Below are 23,772 nucleotides of genomic sequence, written 5' to 3'. Positions count from 1 at the left end.
ATTGCTGAATATCACTGAAAAATGCCTTCAGTGTGTAAGTGTATGTGTATGTACTTCAACCTAACTATGTTTTCCTGACATAGTGGGAAAATCCCTCATACTAGGACTTCCTTAAGCACACAGAATTAACCAATCACAGGTCAAGTAAAAAGATAGCTGGCCAATGYCTATGAGACAACGCAGTGACGTCACGCCATACCAACGGTGAGGTCGTCTCCTGTAAATAATAAATGTAGTCTATGTATGCTGCGTTATAGCGTATTATTTGAAGTTTTTTTATATATAGAACCAATATCTAAATGCTTTTAGTTAATTTTAATTGGTGGCAGTCCTCTGCCCGCATCCTTACCAGCTTTCACGGCTAACTTTAGCCTGACACTCAGCTGTTTTGAACGCTAGCGTTAGCTAGCTAGCGGCTGAGCTAGCAGAGGTTATAGGAGAAGGAATTTATCATGCTTTAGAAASCGCTTTCTATCTGATGGATGTATGAAATGATCTGTCAATCACCCACAGCCTCCGAGTAACCTGCCTTGTCTCGAAGGTAAGCCGTCTGCCTCGCTTGCATTGGTTATGAATGACAGTTTGGTTCATTTTAGCCATTTCCTTCAAAAAGGGGGCATTGACTGGCTGTTTCTGCCTGGTGATACAATCCTTTATTAGTTGTCAAGGAAAACGTTAAATAACAACCTGTACAAAATTTGTCATGTGGAGCTTTTCTGATAGACAACATAAATAAATGTCATAGAACAACTGCTTCCCCGTTTCAGGTTGAAAATAGGCTACGCTGGTACAACGACGTCTTTTATTGCTGTCCAACTCTATCCGTAACAATAGTGAGTTAACGATTTGTCCAGATGCTGTGTCAGTTCTTGTAAGCAAAAATATGTGAAGTAAACTAGTGTTTTAAATATATGTTTTTGCTGTCATTCTTTCAACAAATGACGGATGCGGTGCAGGAGATATGCTTAACACCATCATATCTGAGACGTGATCAGGGGAAATCCACCATGCTGTTGTTAGTCCTACCATGCGTAGCAAAAAAAAAAAAAAAAATCCACTGTCTGCTTCCCGGCTATTTTTAGTATTTTCAAACGTGTATATTTGAGTAACAAGAGGTGCTTCTGAAAACAGAGGTGTCTTACAGGGATGAATCGGCTGCATTGATGGACTACCTCAGAAAATAAACTGAATATCAGATCTATCAAATATACACTCACCAACCACTTTATATAGCGCTGGGTTGGAGCCCCTCTTGCCTTCAGAGTCATTTTAATTCTTTATAGSMTAGGATGGGCAAGGCATTGCACATTTCTCAGAGACATTGGTCCAACTTGACATATTACTCAGGTGCTGCATCAGCTCCACATGTATGATGTGGAATTCTCCTTCCACCATCTTCCAAAAACTATTTTGGTTTTACTGTATTGAGTTGTTGTGACTGTAGGCCTTGGAGAACAGTTAACCTCAGTGTGATGGTTAAACATAAAACAGTTTCAAAGGAATTCATGTTGGCTGATTCGCTATTTGTATTAACAACCAATTAAGTGGTTGTAATAAAAGGCTGGTGGGTGTAGTATTTTGACCAATCAAAAAGCAATATTTAGAATGTTAGTAAGACTTTCTGATTTATGAAAACTGAAATAACATCTCCACTTTATTTAGCATGTGCTTTTGCTTTATGTAATGAGCTAAATCTTTGAGTCTTTCTGGTATCTGTAAATCCTTTGTTTTGTAACGCTACAAATAGCAAAATGCTGCACCCATGCATATGGGACATTCACTCATCCGGTCTTACCGCTTTTAGTCATGGCAAAGATTACAGATAACGTCTTTTCTTGTGTGATGTGTTGGATTAGATTTATTTTTAGCTTCTTCCAAACATTTTAATTTTATTCTTATGGACTGCTCCTGTGATACTATTTTACTATTAATTTCAGACCGCCAGTCAAGCTTGTCTTGGCGCTGGGCCCCCAGTCTGCCATGCAGCCATGAGCTCTGCCCTGTGGGAGAAGCCTAGTGGGGGCTTCAGGGAGGACTGGCGCTTCTACATGGTCGTGAAGGAATGCACTGTGGAGAAGCCCACCCAAAAGACCCTGAGGATTCCCCGCGGAAGCCTCGGCCAAGCCTGCCAGGAGCGCAACAGCCTGGGGCGGACGCTGCCCCCGTGTAAGGGCAAGAAGAGCCTCCGCATCCTGGACCAGACCAACGTGGTGCTGAGCCTGGATGAGCGGGATGTGGTGGAGCTGGATGAGAAGCTGGCTGAGCTGCTGTTCCCTATCACTAACTGTGAGGAGCGATGCAACTTGCTCTGCGACGAAGACCGGCTCGAACGGGTCCGAGACATCGACTGCGGCTCCAAGGTGCGCGTGCAGCTGCGCTCAGGGGATGAACCTYTGCCCGGAGTGGTCCGCTTCAAAGGCTCACTGCTTCCTGACAGAGCCCTGTCTGGAATCTGGTTTGGAGTGGAGCTCCTGGTAAGAACTAGATTGTTAATTTTTCTTTTATAATAGATTAAATACTAATAAAGAAAAAAAAATAATTCAAGTCAGTTTTAAATAATACATTTATAAAGAAGGGAAAATAACATTCAATTTAAAAATATTCTGATAACTTAAGGTACATGCAAAATAAATATGAAAATGTCTGCTAGAACCACAGACTGCACTGCACAGATGTTGAACAAAATTAGGTTAAATGAGAACTGCACCTCATCAGTAGGAAAGAGTTTGTGGTTTTGCAACTTAGTGTTTTATTTTAAGATTTGTGAAAGTAGGAACCTGACTTATAGAGAAAATAAGCTTATTTCAAATGATCTCACACTACTATGTTACTTTTTTTTCTTAAAGTCAAAAGCTATACAGTTAGTTAACCTTATAAGTTCCTGTCAACAAAGGAATGAATAATAAGGGCTACCATATTGCTTAATTGTGAAATTATTAGTTTATTTTGGTAATACTTCTCTAAATTATTGTTTGTTAGAAAATATTATATGACTAATAAAAAAAACCCCAACAAAGATTAAGTATTCATAGAATAAACTCTGGATCAAGCCATATGTGACCTACAAGTTACCATTTTTAAAGCTAAATTATTGAACTAAATGAAYTTTTCAGTGATCTTCTAATTATTGAGCTGCACATGCAAGTGGGTAGTTCAGATTTAGAAAGTCAAGTTTATGTGAAGTTCGCATTTGCAACAGACAAATGCCAAGTCACAGTGAGTTGGCGGAAAACAAAAGACATTCTTAGAGTCGTAAGTGGCTAAAGGTGCATTTTTTTTGTACTCAGAAGTCAGGTTTTCCCAGTTCCCACTGAATTGAAACTAGTAATTGTGACCTGGAAAGTCAGAGGTAACCGAGCAGTCCCACTTTCAGTATCGAGTATGGCTGCCATGCTCAATATAATATATTGAAAGTTGTAGGAATAAAGAATTWGTAKTTCTGGCAGTTTKTATCTCATTAAACTAAACATACATTTACTGCTGTATTTGTGAGCATGTTCCTTTAGTGCTGAATGCATAAAATGGACGTAATKKTTTTATCRACTAACTTTGCTAAAAGTAGTTAACTAAGAAACGAATTGACAAATCATAAAAATGTCCGTTCTTTCTTCCAAAGTCTACTCAACTAGGGTGGGACGTTATTCCCAAATTAATCCGATCTCCAACTTCCATATCTAATTTATCAAACTCTATCAATCAATAGGTTGGCCCCATTAGAGGATATTAAATGTGACAAGATAATGTTGTTAAGTTTGTCATGGTCTTTTCTGGTTGTGTTATGATATGAACCTACTCTGGCAGAGGCTACTGGTCGTATCAGTGACTCTGACCTGCTGCTGTAATCCTCAAACATTACAAGACCTAAAAAAAAACACAAGCATGTACGTTTTTGATGCCATTGTACAAATGTCAGCATGTCACAAAACCTAAACATTTACTTTACTAGYCTAAGCCAGACTGCTGAATCGAAGTAGATCAGGCAAATTAATGCATCCAGCCAACATTATAAGACAACAACAAACTTATGATTTGTTAGCAACAATCTTGAAAGTGTCAAGATTTAATCTCCAGTAAAATTGTGTTTTCTTTTGTGTTCTGAAAATGTTCCTTTTTTTTGGTTATTATTATTATTTCAAAAATCAGATTTGACACTATGGAAAAGGAAAAGAAATTCTGATTAAAACTTTACAGAACCTCACTCGAAAACAATCTGAACTATACCTTTAAAGCAAACAAATGAAAAGCATTGTAAACATGATGGATGTTTAAAGTTGTTTATACAGAGCGCTGAACTGCAGAGATTAAACTTGCAGCTATTTTTAGTAAACATGTCAAATGTCTTTTCATTTTCATACATCAAATCTGTGTTTTCGACATCAGAAAGCAGTTCATTTTTGGCTTTTTTTTWATTTGGATTCTTTTTTTAAATTAGTTGACTATTTAAATATAAAGATTTTTTCCTTTTTGTCCTATTGGTGTTACATTAATTTAGTGTTTTGACTGAAATAGATGTAAGCAAACAATGCATCATGGCAATTGTTTTTTTGTATAATCTTGGTAGTAAATCTAAATCCCTGATGTGATGCAATTTGTTCTGGACCATATGTACAGCAGCAAGGTACAATGGGTTGCCTATTGTAGCACAATGTTGTTTTTATTCTAAGTCCTGCTCCAGTGTTTATGAGGGGGCTGAGACACATAATGCATTCAAGCGCTACCTCCCTAAAATGCCATAAAAGAGTGCATGTAAGAAGACATTTTGGGTAAGAATTGTTAAACCATGCAGGGTGAACAATGCATTGATCTYCCGCTTTCAGCTTTGTCCCGTCTCTCTCTGAATTAAGTTTGATATTCTCTCCTTTCTTGTCCCAGGAGGAGGGTCGGGGTCAGGGCTTCACGGAGGGCTCCTACCAGGGTCGGCAGCTCTTCCGTTGTGAGGAGGAGTGTGGCGTATTTGTGGCGTTGGACAAGCTTGAACTCTGGGAGGATGAGGATGACGAAGGTTTGGGACAGCTGGAGGAGAACCAGGTTAGACTGGAGGACGACCAGGACTATGCTCCGCTGGAGATCAACTCCAGGGTGGTGCTGAGAGAGGAGCCCGAGAGAGGAACCGTCATTTTTTGTGACCTGCTGCCAGGGAACGAGAGCCTGGGTTACTATGTGGGAGTTGACATGGTAAGTATGGCTCCAGTTAAATAGGATGCTGTACCTGCTATTTTAAATCCAGACAGAAGTGGGATGGAACATGAAAATGGGATACTTTTAAACATATATGGCTAAAATAGTTGTTTTAATTGTAAACTGCTTGTACAGCGAAGTATACGGTCAGCACCACAAATGCTGATGGGGTGACCTATAAGTCAAACCTCTGTCACGTCAGAGGAAAAGAAGACAGTGGCTGATTTTTAGACAAACATGGAACTGTGCATTATGCCTAAATGTTTCGACTTTGGTCAGTTTTATCTTAAGGAAGGAGAGATTGAAATAAACTTTTTCTTTCTAACTACTGTTCCCAAAGTTTAAAATACCGAGCAGTCCCACTTTCAGTATCGAGTATGGCTGCCATGCTCAATATAATATATTGAAAGTTGTAGGAATAAAGAATTAGTAKTTCTGGCAGTTTTTATCTCATTAAACTAAACATACATWTACTGCTGTATTTGTGAGCATGTTCCTTTAGTGCTGAATGCATAAAATGGACGTAATTTTTTTATCGACTAACTTTGCTAAAAGTAGTTAACTAAGAAACAAATTGACGAATCATAAAAATGTCCGTTCTTTCTTCCAAAGTCTACTCAACAAGGGTGGGACGTTATTCCCAAATTGATCCGATCTCCAACTTCCATATCTAATTGATCAAACTCTATCAATCAATAAGTTGGCCCCATTAGAGGATAAGTATGATAAGAAAACGTACTTCGAAACGTTTTCTTTCTAAGTATGCTACTGTTCCCAAAGTTTAAAATATCTTCAATGAGATACTGGAGAAGTGCTAGAGAGTGCTAACGCTCTTGCTAATGCTATTGATGAGATTAATGGTGTGCRGTTGAGGTGATGCAGTGGTTAACCAATCAGATATTGGGGTTTATCTGTTGATTCATAGTGACAGTTTAAATTATGCCGCGATGGACTTTAGCAGGGGAAATATATGTAACATTTATTTYCCTAAACTTGCAACACCATTTCAAACCACCGACATTGTCCTTGCTTCAGTTTAACCTGTATTGCATCACTATCACAGTCACAGGACCAAACAAATGCCACATGGCCAATTTTGGCCCAGTTTTACTTATTAAACAGATACTGATGTTGATGCTGATATACTGTGCATCCCTGCTGGTTATGTTTGTGTTTCTCTATTAAGTGCAAAATGGCAGAAAGGTGTAACATTCTGTGCAATATAAACTTTTAAGAAAATTTCTAAATTTAGTCTGTCTTTATACATTGTTTTTGTTAGAATAGCATAAAAATAATATGTTATAGATGGTGTTATTGCTGTAATATTTTACAGCATATTCGTTTTAGAAGATTAATTTTTGCTTTTTGATTTGTTTTCGTTTTTTTTTTTTTTAAATACAAGAATTATGATATTTTGTTATCACACCTGACCTGTACTCAGTCTCTGCTCTGACTGATAAAGAAAGTTACACTTAGTCAGTGACATACCAGTTAAGGCTGTTGTACTTTCCTCACTTTATGATGTCTTTGTACTAAGTTAGTCATTCCATGCCATGAAAAAAGACTACATATTGTGGTATTGGGTAATACGTTGACAAATAAGTATGTAATATATTGACTCGTTTGTCTTAGTTTTTGTCCTTCAATGACTGTTCCTTTCATTTAGTATCCATGGTTACTGTGGCGTTGTACTCATAGTGAGATTGAAGCATTTGACTACAGATTGCTAGCAGCAGCCGCAGCGGCAGCAGCCCACTCAGTGCATCTGAGCCTCCCACACAAAGGCAAGGCAGTCACGCGGGGAGTGAGGTAAAGACTTGGAGCTGTATGACCCAACAGCGTGGCAAAGGGCCAACTGGGAGCTGAGGAGAGCCCACTGCTCTGCCTCACTGTTCGYCCAGCCTCGCCCTGCCTTCTCTTGCTAGTCGCTCTGGTCTCAACCTTATTCCACATAGYCCTCTGGAGCACAAGCCTAAATTTGAACCTGAGGAGGAGGWATAGCAAGCTTCTGCTTGGAGCTTTCAAAAGAAACAAACTGAGTTGGAAGATCTTCTATTTAGGTAGTCAAGAGGAGTTGCAGAGTTTGGAGTGGTAGTATGCAGGATCAAGCTAAAGCACATCCTTTAGGTTGTGCAACAAGACAACTGGCCTCACTAATCATCAGAATCGAGGGGATTTAATATTTGGGCCACCAGCACAAAGGCATCAAATGATAAGGAGCAYCTGAGACCTTGTCAACTTGTTCATGTCCGACTCTTTTAGGACAATCCTATCGGAGACTGGGATGGCATGATTGAAGGGAAGCTGGTGTGTGATTTTGCCAGTTTGGAGCACACTCGACTTGTTCCCATTGGTGACGTAATGCCAGGTGAGTCACCACATCTGTGTTGACGTTTTTACTCCACGTTTGCGTTGCTGGAACTTTTAGTTTCTGGAAACGTCCCTCCCTCGGACGAGCACTGCGCTCCTTCTGAGCAGTCTGAGTTTGTGTTTGGTTTGCAGCGGGAACAGAGAGCCTTTTGTAGTGATGGCTCTCTTGCTTTTGAAAGTCAAGTGAGATACTCTGGCTCTTTGTTCTCCACAGTGGCATATTGATTTGCTTATGCATGTTTCTGCCATCTCTCTTGAGAAAAACACAGATCTATAAATACTGACATTGTAATTTATTACGTTTCTTCATTTTCTTTAAAACTCTGGAACTCCACATTTAGTCCACATTTAATCTTGAGTATATATAGAATGCTTCCCTGAACTAATTTTGAGTTAAACATTTTAAATATTTCATTGCGTAGCCAAGAAAATKATWGATTTTTTTTAAGCTTTCTTTGGATTTTAACATAGGAAAAATGTGAAAATTCCTAGTTTCACTTTCTTTGCAGTGTTGTGCCTCTAATTTTAATTTCTTTCTGTGCAGAATATTCCATGCAGGACCAAAGGCTGCCGAAGCACAGTTTTGCCCCCAGAGGCAGCGACAAATCATCCTCTGGTCAAAGCAAACCAAAGAGCAAAGGTACAGCACTGGTGTTATGATGCTAAGCTACCTAACATTTCTACAACTTAACCAGTGATTCTAACTTTTAAAAAGGCCTCTCACCCCAGAATATATTTTTTATTGTATAAATGAACAGCCACCTGCTTTTCTCATGTTTTAGAGGGTCTCACAGACTTCTGTGTAGTTGCAAACCACACTTAACAATAACTTTTTACTATTTATACTATACATCTGATGGGGAGTTTTGCTAAAATAAGGATATGAGGTGTGAGTTGATGCGAATACTGCTCTTCTTTGCTGTGATTTCCTTGAGGTTGTAGTTGTTTAATGAATCTTTTTTTGTTGGATTTTATTTCCCATTGCTGTTGACACAACTTCAGATTCATACTAATCAGCTGTGCACCGTGCACATTAAACCCTTCTCTTGTTTTCCCTCCTCATGTATTTGCGTTACTTGCAGGATTAGCTCATCAGTGTGGCGGTAGAAGCAAGTCTGACTTTTACTATACTTTAAATGGGAGCTCTCTTGATCCCCCAGCCCAGCCCAAATCCAAAAGCACATGGTACATTGATGAAGGTAAAACTCATRAGATGTTGGTCGTCTGATTGGCAAGCTCCTGTTCACCACAAGCTGCGTACTGATTGGTCCAATAAATGGGTTCTGCCCAACTGCTGAGCTACCTCTACTCTATAATGACACATTCAGTCTGGAACAGTTGGCTTTTCTAATAAAGGTTTCCTTGAATATGACCTCAACCCTGTTAGTATAGGATCTTAACAGTTTTACATGGTTTGATATGAATAGAAAATTAAATATTAGTTCAAACCCATCCAGCATGCAGCAGACTCAAGTTTRCTCTCTTTTCACTGTAATTAATATAAGATATAGTCAGCTAAGATATACTTTCCTTGCAAAAATCTTTGCAGCCCCTGAATTTTAAAAAATTTGTCACTTAGGCCAAGACAGTGTTGTGGAATATAAGCCAAAAATCCAAGCAAAAAATTCAAAGCAAAAATACCATAATAACACATTTTATCACAGGTGCGTATTGTATTTTCAGTAGGTTACGTAAAAGATTGATTAATTATACATGTGCAGAATAAGCCACCATTATTGTATATAACATAAAAATGTATATTCCAAAAATGTTGATTTTTATTACATTGTTTTTGTAAAATGCTATATGTAAAATATTTTTGATGTGACTGCTTCCAGGTTAGTGTCTAAATTGCTTGTGGAGYGGCACATTTCTAGAAACAGACACRTATATTGGAGAGCGATGACATGAAGCGATTTCAGACCACAGAAACAGAATGAATGTGTCCTAAAATTCTCTGATGAAGCAAAAAATACAAATATTAGCTCATAATTTTTCTTTCTTTAACCATTTAAAGTAATTTAAGTAATTGAAGGATTTGATTTTTTTTCTGCATCGGTTTATATTTATTTGGCATTTAATAGAATAAAATGACTGACGCTTTATTGCAGCAGTATTAATGTAAACKCAATAGACTTGAAGTAAATGTGTCCAATTAATTGTGTTGACAGTGAAGAAATCTAGATAGTAGGTCGATACAGGAGCTTGCTATGCAGACTTTTCCACTCGTCTTGTCCTTCATCATTTCAGCGTTGTTTTGTTTCATGTTGGGTTAATGGGTGTTACTAAAGACTTTTAATAATACTCAGCSTTGCAACAGACTCTCATATGCCTTATTTTTATTTTGACTACAGTTGCTGATAATAGATTCAGTGTGTTTGTGTTGCTGTTTGCATGCCTGAGTATTTATAAAAGCTTTTGTCACTGAGATCATAATTGATTCATATTTTTTCAACAACACATCTCATTGTTTTATTTTTTTTATTGTTAAAGTGGTGTCAGCACWCAATYTRGATCCTTTTGTTGTTGTGTTTGAACTGGTCGGTTCATGTTGTTACCAGTATCTTCCAGTTGTGAATAAGCTTTTCATTTCAACACCTACTGAGATTTGATWTTTWTTTTTTWTTTTTTTACATGAGACTATTTATTTTTCTTCATACTGAAGAGAAAAAAAAATGCATGTGTTATAAAATGTTAAATGAACCCTAAAACTCTGACTGGGTGAACAGATACGGTAGAAATAAAAGGCTGTAGTGTTTCCATTTGGCATGACAGCAGTAAAAATGCAAGGCAGTGTAAAAGTGTTTTAGCTCTACGCTGTAATATCTCTCTGTGCGTTGCGGAAATGAGAAGGTCATTCATAAATGCTGAAATGCTGTTTTTACAACTGCTTACTCATCCTGTAAAATGCTCATGTGCTCATTTACATCTTGCAAAGGATCGCTTTTGGGGCAGTATTGTCTTATGGTTTAGATGCTTGTAGTTTTTATCATGAATTAAGTGGAAGAAGCTACTGACTTGCATTTTTTCTTACTGACGGAATATTTCTGCTGTGTATAAAAAACAGCCTAATGTTACTCACTCGCAGGCGTTTAGTTAGTGTTTTTAACAGATTTTGTCACATTACAACCACAAACTTAAGTGAATTTCATTGAGATTCTATGTGAAAGTTCCTCTCAACCTAATGCAAAATTGTGAAGACTCACTGACTCTTTTTTTCCCCTGAATATTACAGCAGCCTTTTTTCAAGGTATATCAGCACCAAATTTGGACATATGAAGATGAACCTTTTTGCTCATTCTACTTTATGCATTGCCTCATGCTTTGGGAAGTATATCAGCATAAATTTCAAGTCTTGCCACAGATTGTCAACTAGATTTCAGCTCAACTTTGACTGCGCTATAATCTAACACGTGGATATGGTTTGATCTAATAGATTAGGTTGTAGCTCTACATGTTTACTAGTATTCCAACTTCACCTCAATGTCAAGGCTTCAACTTCCTCTAGAAGCTTTTCTTGGAAAATGTGTTGCGTGTTTCTCCTTCTGAACAACTTTAACCAGCTTCCCTGCCATTGCTGAAGAAGAATCACCTGACAGCCTGATGCAACCTGCATATTTTTGTGGTGTGGTTAGTGTGTTGAGGTTGCTTTGCAGTGTACATTTTCTGCAACTGTTAGCTTTTTTGTATTTGGGTAAAATAATTTTGCTTGGACCCCACCAAATGTTGCTTCTTATTGATTTCTGTTTGGCTTTCTTTTTGCTTCCATTTCATGAAGGCTAGATTTATGGAGTGTATTGCTAATAATTCCAGTGTTGACAGGTCCTGCCACCCAGCCCTGGATCTCTGCAGCTCCTCCAAAGTCACCATAGATCTCTTGCGTCTTTGATTAATACACCAAAGTTTTTGGTTATAATGTGACAAAATATCAAAAGGTGCAAAGGGTTTAAATACTTTCGCAAGGCAGCTTATGTGCATGTACTGCTGTAGTTGACAGATTTTTTTCATGTATGATTAAACTAGGGCAGATGCAATTTGTCACGGTCATCAGCAATGGATATGTCAATATTAATTGTCGGTACATAATTTGTATGAGTTAAAATTGTATATTTTTGGGTGGAGAAAGTTACGAAGTTTAAATCCAAACTGCTGTGGCTGCAGTGTGTCCCCTCCCTTAAAGCTGCGGCAGCAACTTTATATGTCTGTGCCTTTAATTCGGTGAGGACTTTGGCTCCTGTCATTGGCTGTCTCTGTCTACACCTCTTAATCAACCCAAATAAGATAAATGAAGTGTGTCATTACTCCCCAATGAGCCAACTCTTTAAACATTTTCAAGAGATTATGGTAAATCACAAAAATATATTTTAAGTATGTTATTTTACTTTAAGACCTGTGTGATACAGGCACATTTTAGCCTCAAACAAATCTGCAGCCACATCTAAAAAGAAGTTATGTATAAATTTATGACAATACTTTTTCTGTGTTTGTTACTATCGCGTAAATTTCAATTTAATAGCAGAATCCATCTCAATACAGTAGACTGTGTAGATTATAGAAATTTGAATATTGGAGACAAAACATCACTAAAGTGGAAACAAAAGATCTAGTGGGAGACTTAAAGATCWGCTCAAAGTGGGTGAAACTGAAAAAATATCAAATGCAAAAGGTTGAGATAAGTAGCAACTTCCACAGGCGCACCATACTATGTCAAATGATTTTCAAACTGGGTGAAAGATACTGGCTTGTTTTCTCATGTGTTGAGATACTGTAGCTGTAATTGAGCATTAGTGAAAAAGTTTCTGAAACCATCCTGTCATCAAAGCATTGGTTTTCACTTTCCTCCATACGACATCTCTAAGATGGTAAAGATCGCCATCGCATCTCCACCAAATGGTAAATTTTGCTCTTTGGGTTTTCCTCGGCAGTTGGAGAGGACCCCGCCAAGTCGCTCACCGACACCCCTCCAGAATTCAGTCAGTCCTCTCCCCCCTCCAGAGCCCCGCCCTCTTCTTCGCTGTCAAGTGACAACAAGTTCCACTCACTGCCCTTCAGCCTGAACCGCAAGACCCCCGAGAACATAAGCCAGGGACCCATCTCTCTCTCCGTCGGGTCTGTAATGGGCGAGCAGCCCGAGCCCCCATCGCCCGCTGCCCCTCCGTCTCCACGACCTCCGACGCCTCCAAGAGGACAGCCAGGTCTTGAGGTGGGGTCTCTGGTGGAGGTGAAGGAGAACCCCCCTCTGTGTGGCGTAATACGCTGGGTGGGCCTGCCGCCTGGTCTGCTGGARCCTTTGGCTGGACTGGAGTTGGTGAGACACAACTTTTTGTTTATAATTTGACAAATAGTAGTTATAGTTTAACAACCAGCAACAAGTAAGCAGCTCCACCACAGCTTCATGCATCTGATATGCATCTTTTAGGGAATACCTGGGATCGCATGAAATCCTTGAAAATGCTTGGATTTTAGTTGGGYGTTTTTGAAGTTTTGGGAAGTGCTTGATTCTGTATAAAGTCCTCGAAAGTGCTTGATATTCAAACTGCACAGTATTGTAATAAAGTGCAATMTAAAGTTTAATTGAAAACCTAAATTTGGAAAACATTTACAATCTAAGCCAGATATTTTCAAACACTTAATAAAAAGACAGAAACTTTTTCTTGATGTCTGAAGTTAAATCAGACTAAACTTTTCTTATTTTGGGTTAGTTAGAATTACCAAAATTATTTCTATTTGCTAAATGTCAGAAAAAAWTTTTTTAGGGATATTTTTGTAATTTGTTCTGTACGTTGTGTTTAAACATTTAGTTTGAGGAGAAAGGTCTTTAACCTTACATGATTTGTTTTGGCTATTTCAGTGTAATGAATATTTATTATTCCTAATTTCTCAGTAACTAATTGGTSTGGTTAACTGACATAAAGATTGGCTTACAACTTTATTAAAAATGATTTTTTTTTTTGCTAAATTAGTGTTTTGTTCTCGGAGCAGTCAAGTGCATAAGGTGACTGGTGTAAGGTTGTAGAATACTATCATAAAACAATGACAACAGTAATAAATGATTTCATATAATTGTGAATTGAAATGCATTTGAATTGTTTTTATCTCCCAAGTGTGGTGCTGGAAAAGCTTGAAAACTTACCTAAAAAAATGCTTGTAAATGCATAAATATTTACTGTGGGAAAAGTGCATGAACACTGGAAGACATCACAAATAACTTYCTGTAAAAGGTAAAAATGGAGGAACAAAATARGACAATTTGTGGTTTCATAGGGGGTTTTGTCTCAGTAATTTTAATCTAGCCGATCTCATTGACTTCCCGGTTTTGCTTGTGGTTGCTTGGCAACTTTATGATGATGGGTAGACTTGAGGAAGTCAGAGCACCCAAAAAAAAAAAAGCGAACAAGCAAATTTCACAAAAGGCTGGGTTAGCCAGCCTTTTAACTCATCGTAGTACTCTAGTAATATTTTTCCTCTCATTGTTTTGGGGCAAATGTGAACTTCCTTTAGAAAGCATTAGCATTATGTGGAAATTGCTTAACATCTGTTAGAGAAAACCTGTGCTTTCTGCAGCCCACACTTAAAGTAATCCCTCCCACTGATGACATTTCTCTCTCAGGAAGAAGAGTGTCCTGGATGCACCGATGGCACCTTCAAGGGGACTCGCTACTTCACCTGCCCACCGAAAAAAGCTTTGTTTGTAAAGCTGAAATGTTGCCGGCCTGACTCCCGCTTCCCCTCCTTRCACCATTCCTCCAACCCCATAGAGCGGTGCAACTCTATCGGTGAGCCAGTCAGAGGACAGACTCAACATGATCAAATGTAACTTTTGTCTTCTCAAAACTTTAYGGCTACTTTTTGTTACTTTTGTAGCATTTGGGGGCTATTTGAGTGAGGTAGTGCACGAGAACACACCCCCACGTACTGAGAATGAYGGTCTGGATATCATGGTGGGGAAGAAAAAAGGCATTCAAGGCCACTACAATTCCTGCTACCTGGATTCAACCCTCTTCTGGTCAGTGGTCCTTCACCGTTACAGTAAACTTTAATTTGAATGGTCATATTCGTCAAATGTGCAGATGCCCACCAGCCAGTAATGTTGATTTATGGTGTAAATATTTCTGGGCTCTGCTGTGCAGTCTCTTCTCCTTCAGCTCTGTACTAGACACGGTTCTGCTGAGGCCACGATCAAAGACTGACGTGGAATATTACAGAGAGACTCAGGAGCTGCTACGCACAGAGATAGTCAATCCACTGCGCATGTAAGTGTTTGTACTCCGGGTATATAACAGTAACTGCCTGTCATAGTTTTAGACACAGAAGACTTTCTATTTTTAGGTTGTATTTACATAAGAAAGATTAAATACTTTCAAATATTGTGCCTTGCAAAAGTAATTGTGCTTCTTTAACTTTACAACCACAAGCTGTAGAGTATTTTACCTATAAGACCAATTCAAAATAGGGTACGACTGTCACAGGAAAACATGTTAAATTATTTTATATTTTTTTAACATATAGAAATTGCAAAAAGTGGAGTGTGCATTTGTGTTCAGTTCCATTTTCACTGATCCACTTAAAATCCTGTGCAGACAATTATCTTCAAAAAAATAACTTTATTGGTGGTCAATATGTTTGTACTATAAATCCAGCTCTGTTCCGCAAAAGCCTCAGAGGTTTGAGAGACTGTAGGTAAACAAACARCATCATAAAGACCAAGGAACACTGCTACAAAGTTACTGAGAGGTTTAAAATGCTAAATGTGTCAGATAACTAAATGTGCATCGTTCTGAACACATTGCCCTGTATTTTGCTCCATACATCATTCAGTCAACTCTGATTCTCCTYCCTATTCTTGCTGTAGAAAAGCATCCCAATTTATTACTGATTACATRATCTGTGGAAGTAAATACAGGTTATTTTGGAAAACAAGCCTCTTAGAAGCTGAAAAATACTTTAGAGTTGGACGCAGGTTTACCTTCTAGCAGTCCAGTGAGCCTGAACATACAGGCAGTGCTACAACAGAATGGTTTATGGCTTTGTATATTCATGTTTTCACATGACTGGGTAAATATGTTCACAAGAGGCTCAGACTGATTAAACTTGACCTATTTTGCAAAAGCAAAATGTTCATCTTCTAGATGTAAAAATGTGGTTGAAAGCTTTCCCCAAAAGATGTGACAATGTGAATACATCTAACAATGGTTCTGATAAGTTTTAAATAAGTGACACAGTATATAAATGCTCTCACAATTTTAAGATTTTATTTGTAAAAAAAGAAAAACTGTTGTAGACTGTATATAAGCTTATGTATGCTTCCATCACCAGGTAAGTTTGAGGTTTTAGCAGGTGTGAGCAATTTTTAGATTACTAGGGACATGAATACTTTTGCAGGGCATTGTCACAACCCAATTGAAAGAACTGAGTAATTTATCTTTTCACTATGTTATCAAACCTGAAATGCCCTTGTGACTGAACCTTGACCTTAGCACTGTCGCTGTCGTTCTCCAGACACGGGTACGTTTGTGCTACAAAAGTGATGAAGCTCAGGAGGATCCTCGAAAAAGTAGAAGCTGCCTCGGGATTCACTTCTGAAGAAAAAGGTTGAGTTTTCCCCTGAGATACCCTGAATGCAAAAATGTTGAAAAAAATATAAATATATAATTTTTATGGCCATCTAAATTTTTGAGTTGGCTGTTTTTAAGTTTAGACTGAGATTTTTTTACGTTTAAAGTTTTTGGGATTTATCCAATAAAAAAAAAAWTTAAATTTAAAAAAAATTTTATTACCAACTCTTGAAGCAAACATTTTCTGTGTCAACAGTAGATGGTAGCATTTAATAATACCAAACCTAAGTGAAGCACTTTTTGCTCTACAGATCCTGAGGAGTTCCTTAATATCCTTTTCCATCACATATTGAGGGTGGATCCACTGCTGAAGCTGAGGTAAGGGGAAAAATTTGAAGTCTTTGACGTTACATGCAGTACTAGATTATTAACGACAATAATATTGTTATTACAGAAAGAACCAGTTACAAGTAACATTGAAGCCATATAGAGACTTTCTCAATGTGTATTTAATCTGAGAAGTCAGTCTTCAGATATTATTCCTCGTGTATATTTCTGTTATTGGTGGCAAAGAGTTTTTTCCATTTCTAGAATTTAGTAATAGTTTAGCTATATATATACTTTAATAGCCAGTTTATGCTTTTATATTCTAAATAATTACATGGAACAGGAAGAGCAAGTTGCTCAACTTATACAAACATGGAACAGTGGGAAGAAATAAAACCATTTTGCAACATTTAGGGTAATTGTGACTGCTGGAAAAGGTTCCTTCTGGTTTTAAAGATAGTAATCTGCTTATTCTATATATTCTCACATTGAGAGTGACAAGTTTATGTTTTAGAAATTACTCATATCGATTTTACAGGTGCTTTGCAATAAGTCAAATATCATTAAAAGGTAAATTCATTTCATAACCTGTATTATATATTCATGACACATTTGGGGATTTATGTCAGTTTCTTTATATGTATGCCCCACACATTCATGCRGCTACATCAGCAGACGTTAAGTATAGTGACATTAGTACCTTCAACCAGATGTTAAGCCACTGAATGTTAAAGCTGTAGAGGCTGACTGTTCGAAGTACAGCAGCTAAGCATGTAATAATGGAATATTGAGTGGAAGGAAAATAGTACATACTCAACAATGCTCGCCACCAATTTAAGACTTTGAATGAGGCCAGCATAAAAGAAAATATGTTTTTTAATGCAAAAATATTAGTATGCTGTACTAAAATAGTACGTCCATGGTATTGTACAATATATACACTCAGTACGTGGTTGGGGCTCCTTTTACATTAATTACTGTGATGAGCCTGTGGCACTGGTGAGGTTTTAAATTTCCATTAGTTGAGACAAGCTTTCAGGCCAACCAAGTACAATRTTACCATCTTCATTAGACCAGGTATTGGTACTTATTGCACTGTGAGCAGGTTCCAAAAATATCAAATCAGCATCTCCATAAAGCTTGTCAGGAGAGGGAAACATAAAGTCCTCTACAATTTCCTGGTTTATTACTATGCTGGCTTTGGAAAGATGACCTGACTTGGCTCGCCAAATTATTGCTGGCTGTGGAAACTTAACACCGGACTCCAAGCATTTAGGAATCTGTGCCTCGCCGCTCTTCCGTTAGAACCAGGGGCCTTTATATCCAAATAAAACACAAACATGACTGTAATATGAAAAYAGGATGTAGCCCAGGTGAGAGACTTCTGGTGTTTTTTGGGGGKTTTTTGTCTCAGAAGTGGTTTAACACATGGAATTTGTMGTGTCCTGGAAATAGCTGCATTTCCGTTGACCATATAATTGTGGAATTAAGAAAATAAATTTGCTTAATGAAARCACTCCAATTTTGAGACAACTCACATCTTTCAATAGAAGCTTTTAGCGTTAGGAGGAGGTGGTTTATCGAAGCTGGTGTACTCCACATAACTGCAATGGAAACACTTTTTGTTCTCATCACATGATCCACGTGATCAACAACCAGACGCTACTACTGGCAGAAAAGATGAAGAAGACGACAGGAAGTGGGAGGAATGCTGTGGCGTGTTTTTAATGACTTGTCGTACAACCAAACGTATTTATGTGTGATTTTAATTGCGTTTCATATTTAATGGAAACACCAGAATTTTGAAATTGTGTTTTTTCGACATTGGCAGAATATCGACAGAGTTTTCCGAACATTTGGAATGGAAATGCAGCTGCTAACTCCAATTGGCGGCCACACCGTGTGAATCTCAATTTAATTACAACCAACAAATTAACCTTTCAATGATTTTTAGTCAATTCCGATGCATCTGTAAACCTTTGTGAACAATTGCTGATATCTGTAACCTTAGCGATAAGTATGCAAAAAAGATGTAACTTCTGATGGCATTTTGATTCATCTTCCAGGTCTGCAGGTCAGAAAGTCCAAGACTGTTATTTTTACCAAATCTTTATGGAAAAGAAAGACAAGGTTGGAGTTCCAACCAGCCAGCAGCTGCTGGAGTGGTCCTTCATAACCAGTGACTTGAAATTTGCAGAGGTAAGTAGAACTATGTTTTTAGGAATGTTTATATTTTCTGCAAAGTGTAAAATCAATTTCAACTCTGATTGGTCATAATTTTTTCTTTCCCCCTCCTGTAGGCTCCCTCTTGCCTTATCATCCAGATGCCACGCTTTGGCAAGGACTTCAAAATGTTCAACAAGATTTTTCCCTCCTTAGAGTTAGACATCACAGACCTTCTTGAAGACAGTGAGTTGTATTTATTTCCTAGTCTGGAGAGGTGATTCACACCTCTGTGGCATTTGGTATTTAAAGAAGCATTTTTTTTTCTTTCTTAAAGAAGGGTGTGTTTGACRATGAAGGCTTGTGTTTTGTCGTTCATTCAGCTCCTAGGGAGTGTCGCATCTGTGCAGGCCTGGCTCTCTACGAATGCAGAGACTGTTATGAGGACGGGGATATCACTGCTGGCAAGATTAAGCAGTTCTGTGAAAAGTGCAATACGCAGGTAAGCAACAGAGAATAGTTCTGCGACATCAGTTTAAATCATCCTTGTCCAGTTGGTGGCGCCAAATCCAAAGAAACCACATTCTCTTGAACACGGATTATATCCGCAAAGAGGACACGTTTCCACATTAGACTGCGATAGCTTTTACTTATTATAATATTCTAATAGAACATATTGCATAAAGTACTTTATTCCTTTAAGGTTTTACTCTAAATCTTTTCTTAAAAAACAAATTTGGCATCTTTTATTTCTCCACAATAATGACAGTGCCTCTGCTGTTACTGATTTAGGTTCATCTCCACCCGAAAAGGAAAGCCCATCGACACAACAAACTGTCCGTCCCAAAGGAGCTCCAGGAAGGCCAGGGACGTCAGGGCGGCTTTCCCCGCCAGCGGATGGAGCTGTTCGCTGTGCTGTGCATCGAAACCAGTCACTACGTKGCCTTCGTCAAGTACGGCAGCGCCGACTCTGCCTGGCTCTTCTTCGACAGCATGGCGGACCGTGATGGTGGGTGTGACCGCCGTACAACACTTTGTTCTGAAGTAAAGTAACTAAACTCAGGTCTAAACAATTTATTTATTGTTCACATGTTGGATGTCTTCTTAGGCAAGATGTAATATCAACATCTAAAAAAATGTATAAAAGACATTTTTTAATAAGCTATAATGGTTATATTGGGAAAAAAGTTACATAATAATCGGAACAAAATAGTTGCATATCACACAGAAGTTTAGATTGCTTTTTTTATTTTATCCTTGCTCATACTGATTCATACTTAGTATTTTTATACGTATATTTATATAAAGAAACATATTTCAACCTTCCCATTGTTTTGCTTGATTTTAGGATATYATTGAATCTATTCCCTAAATTAACTCCTCTAATTTGGGAGAGCAATTATCATATCGTTTATCAATTATCATGATAAATTCCTTGCGAAGAGTATTTTGATTTGTGTTTGTCACAACAAATTCAAATTAATGTTGTTACACTCTCCAAAAAACTGTCATTTGGGATTGTAAGTTTTATTATTTTTCTTTTATATATATTTATATATACATATATATATATACAATCTTCTCCACTGTATTTTTTTCAATTAGAGCATCAGTACATGTGAAAATATGATTAAATTCAGTTACTGTGTGTAGCTTAGTGATACAAATCACTTTTCTTTATGTGACTGGCGTCCTAACACTGGTGTGTTACCACTGGGTATGTTTCTGAGGAGCAGCATTTGTGCCTGTGGGGCTATTGTTGCTGTGCCATGCAGTCACAGTCATACGGTTACCTAAAAAATTAATAAATATTTCTKATTGTCACTTTTGTCGTTATCTCTATAGCAGCACAAAATATTKYGTTTTAATTCCATATCACCCACCCTACACTTACAGAGACACAGTGCTGTTTCACATTTTTACTGCACGATTTTTTAACATTAATTATCCTCATCCTTCCAACCTCCCATAGAGCGTTGGGATGTTTTAAAACCTACCGCGTCCTGAAAGTTTAATGTAAATAATTTAAGAAAAGGTTCATCATCTTAACCAGTCTTGCTTTTTAAATGCATAGCTTTATAAGTAGTTATATACATGATACTGATCAGTTCTCRAAGCGTCTAAATTTAACAGAGACTGTTAAATCTYGTGTTGCAGGAGGCCAGAATGGTTTCAACATACCGCAGGTGTCTCCCTGTCCTGAAGTGGAAGCCTACCTGAAAATGACCCCAGAGGAGCTGCACACCTTAGACCCCAAGAGCATCCAGGGTCAGGCGCGACGTCTGCTCTGCGACGCCTACATGTGCATGTATCAGAGCCCAACCATGAGCCTTTACAAGTAGATTCCTCTCCCTAAAGCCTCCGCCTTTCATCCTCTGCCGCTCCATCTCCACTCCTTCAGGCCTGGCGGTTCAGAAAAAGATCAGAACTTTCATGGCCGAACTAATAGAAGAGAAGCTGTTTGCCAGCAGGGGGCGCTATCTGGCGCAATCCTCTCCCTCAAAGCTGGCTCATTTCTGGAAGTTAGGGAGATGGACGAAAGAAGGGAGAAGCCTATTTGCACTGTGCGTTAATTTAAAGTATTGTGTTCCTTATGTAGTCCTATGTAGCTTTCATGTGTCTCACAGCTGAGCATCGGCAGTGGTTAATGAAGCGAAAGTAGGCATTATGAGGATTCACTCCCTGTTGAGGGAGGATGGAGACGACGGGCTGTGGGGCGCGTTGCGTCGCAGTGGCTGACTAAACATGTGCAACAAAAACAAATCGAGCCTGTGGGAGGACCTTGCTCACCTCATTTACCTTAAGAAAAGAGGAGTCCTGCTATTCTTAATCACTGTAATACATGGGAGCTTTCCATATCGCACATTAAGGAAGCAACACAGTGTGGAAAACCTCACCCAGCCTCTACGTGCTGTTCTACAAACCTTGTGCAAAATCTCTTAGTAGCATAGATTTCTCCGGGTAGTAACAGTATAGATGTCAACTCGGTGTGCAGTCGCATTATGACCATGCTCTTTGTGAACTGGTTTACATATCTCCATATCATCAGTAGAAATGTCCTTCAGTGTATGATTTTCARAATAAGACGCAGCCTTTGTAAAAGTCTCGCTCTTTGCCACAAACTTCAGCACCTTTCCGCCATTTCCAAGTGGACCTATCAGGAAACGTTTACGTTTTTTTTTTTTTTTTCGTACACTCTCCCGTTTGAAAACCCGAGTGCTAATTTGTTGGTAAGGAGACATCAGCGTTTTGTTACGGAATACAAATTTGCTCCTCTGCTGTTGCTCTAAAGAATGGCCTGCATTGCTAATGCAGAGTAGGTGGTAGATAAATGCATGAAAGGAGACTTGTACAATGGCTTCTATTGTAAAGCTGCTTGGTGGACCACTCTGTGCATTCATAGGGTCAATGAGGTGAAAAACTGGAGAAGTCTGGCTGTTTTTCCTCCAAGTCGACAGTGTGCGGTGTGAAGAAATGCAGTGTCTCGCTCTTTGTGTTAACGAGGAAGTCTGAATTATGTTTTATGTTTACAAAGCCTTTCTCCCCTCTCCTGCCTGTCCTGGCAGGCCTGATTTCCAACAGAAGCAAAGTATTGACTCTTGCTGCCTTTAATGAAAGTGTGACGTGTGATACTTCCAGCCTGGCCCAAGATAACAGAACTGATCTGATCAAATATTATTTATTAAACTCTAATCCTAACAAAATCAGAAAACAAATGAAACAGGGTTGATGATGTTGGGTACTTTTTGGCCTCTTTCACTGTATATTTAAGTGAGTGTTTGTACTTTATGTTGTCTGATAGCAACTACTGATTGTTAACAGGGACTCAATTGTCAGTTAACAAAGGACGAGAAATGAAGAGGCACAATGGGTGTAACCTTTGAACACCATGTATCTGTGTATTTAAATAAGACATTTTATTAAAGAAATAAAACTGACAAATATTGCTTTGATTATGTTGCACTTGCAGAAAACTGAATTTAGATTCTAAGCGGTCAACTGTTTTGTACCACACACAGAAATCGGCAAACTACAGACATCAGCATCGGATAAAAACAGCTGAATTCAGATTTTACACTGAATAAAACCTTTTTTCTTYACTATGAAGACAATAAATGAGGTCAGTTTGGGTTACAGTAAGTATTTCTATTTGCTAATGCTTAAAATAAGTCGGTTTTTGTAAGCTTWAATTTRGCTATTATGTTGCTTTTGGACTAATGGCTTCTTCATGGCTGCATGGCATTTGAGCCTATTTAAGGAAAGTAACTTGTTTCACTTTGGATAACAACACTCTGCCCAACTTCAGCCAGTTAATTTCAGTCTTTTGCTTTTAGGTTGATGCACATATTCCACCCMAACACCTTCATCTCTTGRACACAGAACTTGTCTCTCCCCTGAAAAATATGGTCACTCGTTACTGTGTTACTGTGTTCCTTATTGCGTATTATTATTTGAGCCCATAAACGTGACACCGTCTGGCATCTGGAAATTGTACCCAAGGAAGCACCAGACATGTGGAGGTCTACAATTATCTTCCAGAGCTCTTGGCTGATGTCATACACGTCTTGGCAGATGTGTGTGCTTGAGTGTGTTGCCTTAAAATACATCCACAGGTGTGCCTTGCAAAGCCATGACATCATCGGAGCTTCCCTAAATAGCTTAAGGGCATAGACGSTTTAGTTTATGTCATCTTCTGAGTTTGAAGAAAGTAATAAAAAATAATGCCGTTATTTTTGGCCTTTAGCATATAGAAATAATTTAGGTAATCCTTGCTGACCTAATAATGGGAAAGTTTAGGAGACTTTACTGTCATACGTTTTATACTATATGTGAATATTTGGCTTCAGCTACACATGTTTGGATATTTTTCTTAACCTAATCATGTCTTAATCATGGATTTAAGAGTATAAAGTCAAAAGGAGGTTGAAAAATAACCGATCTGTTTGGCTCTGTGGTCTCGTCTGCTGTCGCAGGGATCCTGACAGAACAAACTTCCTGCACTGCTGGAGCTCGTTGCTGATTGGCTCCTTATTCACTGGCAGGGAGCTCAGAGTAGAGTTGGGGTTTTTAATGTTTTTTTATGTTACGTCTGTACAGTGTGACACATGTAACGAGTGGAAGCTTTATGTCAGTGATGTTCCTGTAAATGTTAACCAAATAAAGCCCATTTTGACGGGTA

At 38.3% G+C, this 23,772-nt stretch overlaps 1 protein-coding gene across 2 annotated transcripts; it reads left to right on the top strand.

Annotated features, from left to right (window-relative positions):
- The first annotated feature begins 194 nt into the window (after positions 1-194).
- Positions 195-23,772, top strand: cyld (cylindromatosis (turban tumor syndrome)). 2 transcript variants are annotated; one of them, XM_008405556.2, is made up of 17 exons: positions 195-541; positions 1,938-2,474; positions 4,873-5,175; positions 7,441-7,546; positions 8,093-8,188; positions 8,631-8,747; positions 12,474-12,856; positions 14,159-14,324; positions 14,413-14,554; positions 14,679-14,801; positions 16,048-16,139; positions 16,415-16,481; positions 18,497-18,629; positions 18,731-18,839; positions 18,977-19,095; positions 19,386-19,602; positions 20,751-23,772. In XM_008405556.2, exons 2-17 carry the CDS (start codon positions 1,989-1,991, stop codon positions 20,933-20,935), a joined length of 2,844 nt encoding a protein of 947 aa, XP_008403778.1. In that variant the 5' UTR covers positions 195-541; positions 1,938-1,988; the 3' UTR covers positions 20,936-23,772. The 2 variants fall into 2 exon arrangements, with proteins under 2 accessions (XP_008403778.1, XP_008403780.1); XM_008405558.2 differs by lacking the exon at positions 8,631-8,747.

This window comes from Poecilia reticulata, linkage group LG3 (assembly GCF_000633615.1).
Source record: "Poecilia reticulata strain Guanapo linkage group LG3, Guppy_female_1.0+MT, whole genome shotgun sequence".
NCBI classification, from domain to species: Eukaryota; Metazoa; Chordata; class Actinopteri; order Cyprinodontiformes; family Poeciliidae; genus Poecilia; species Poecilia reticulata.
The sequence above is the reverse complement of the archived record's forward strand: the minus strand, read 5'-3'. Positions and strand labels throughout refer to the sequence as shown.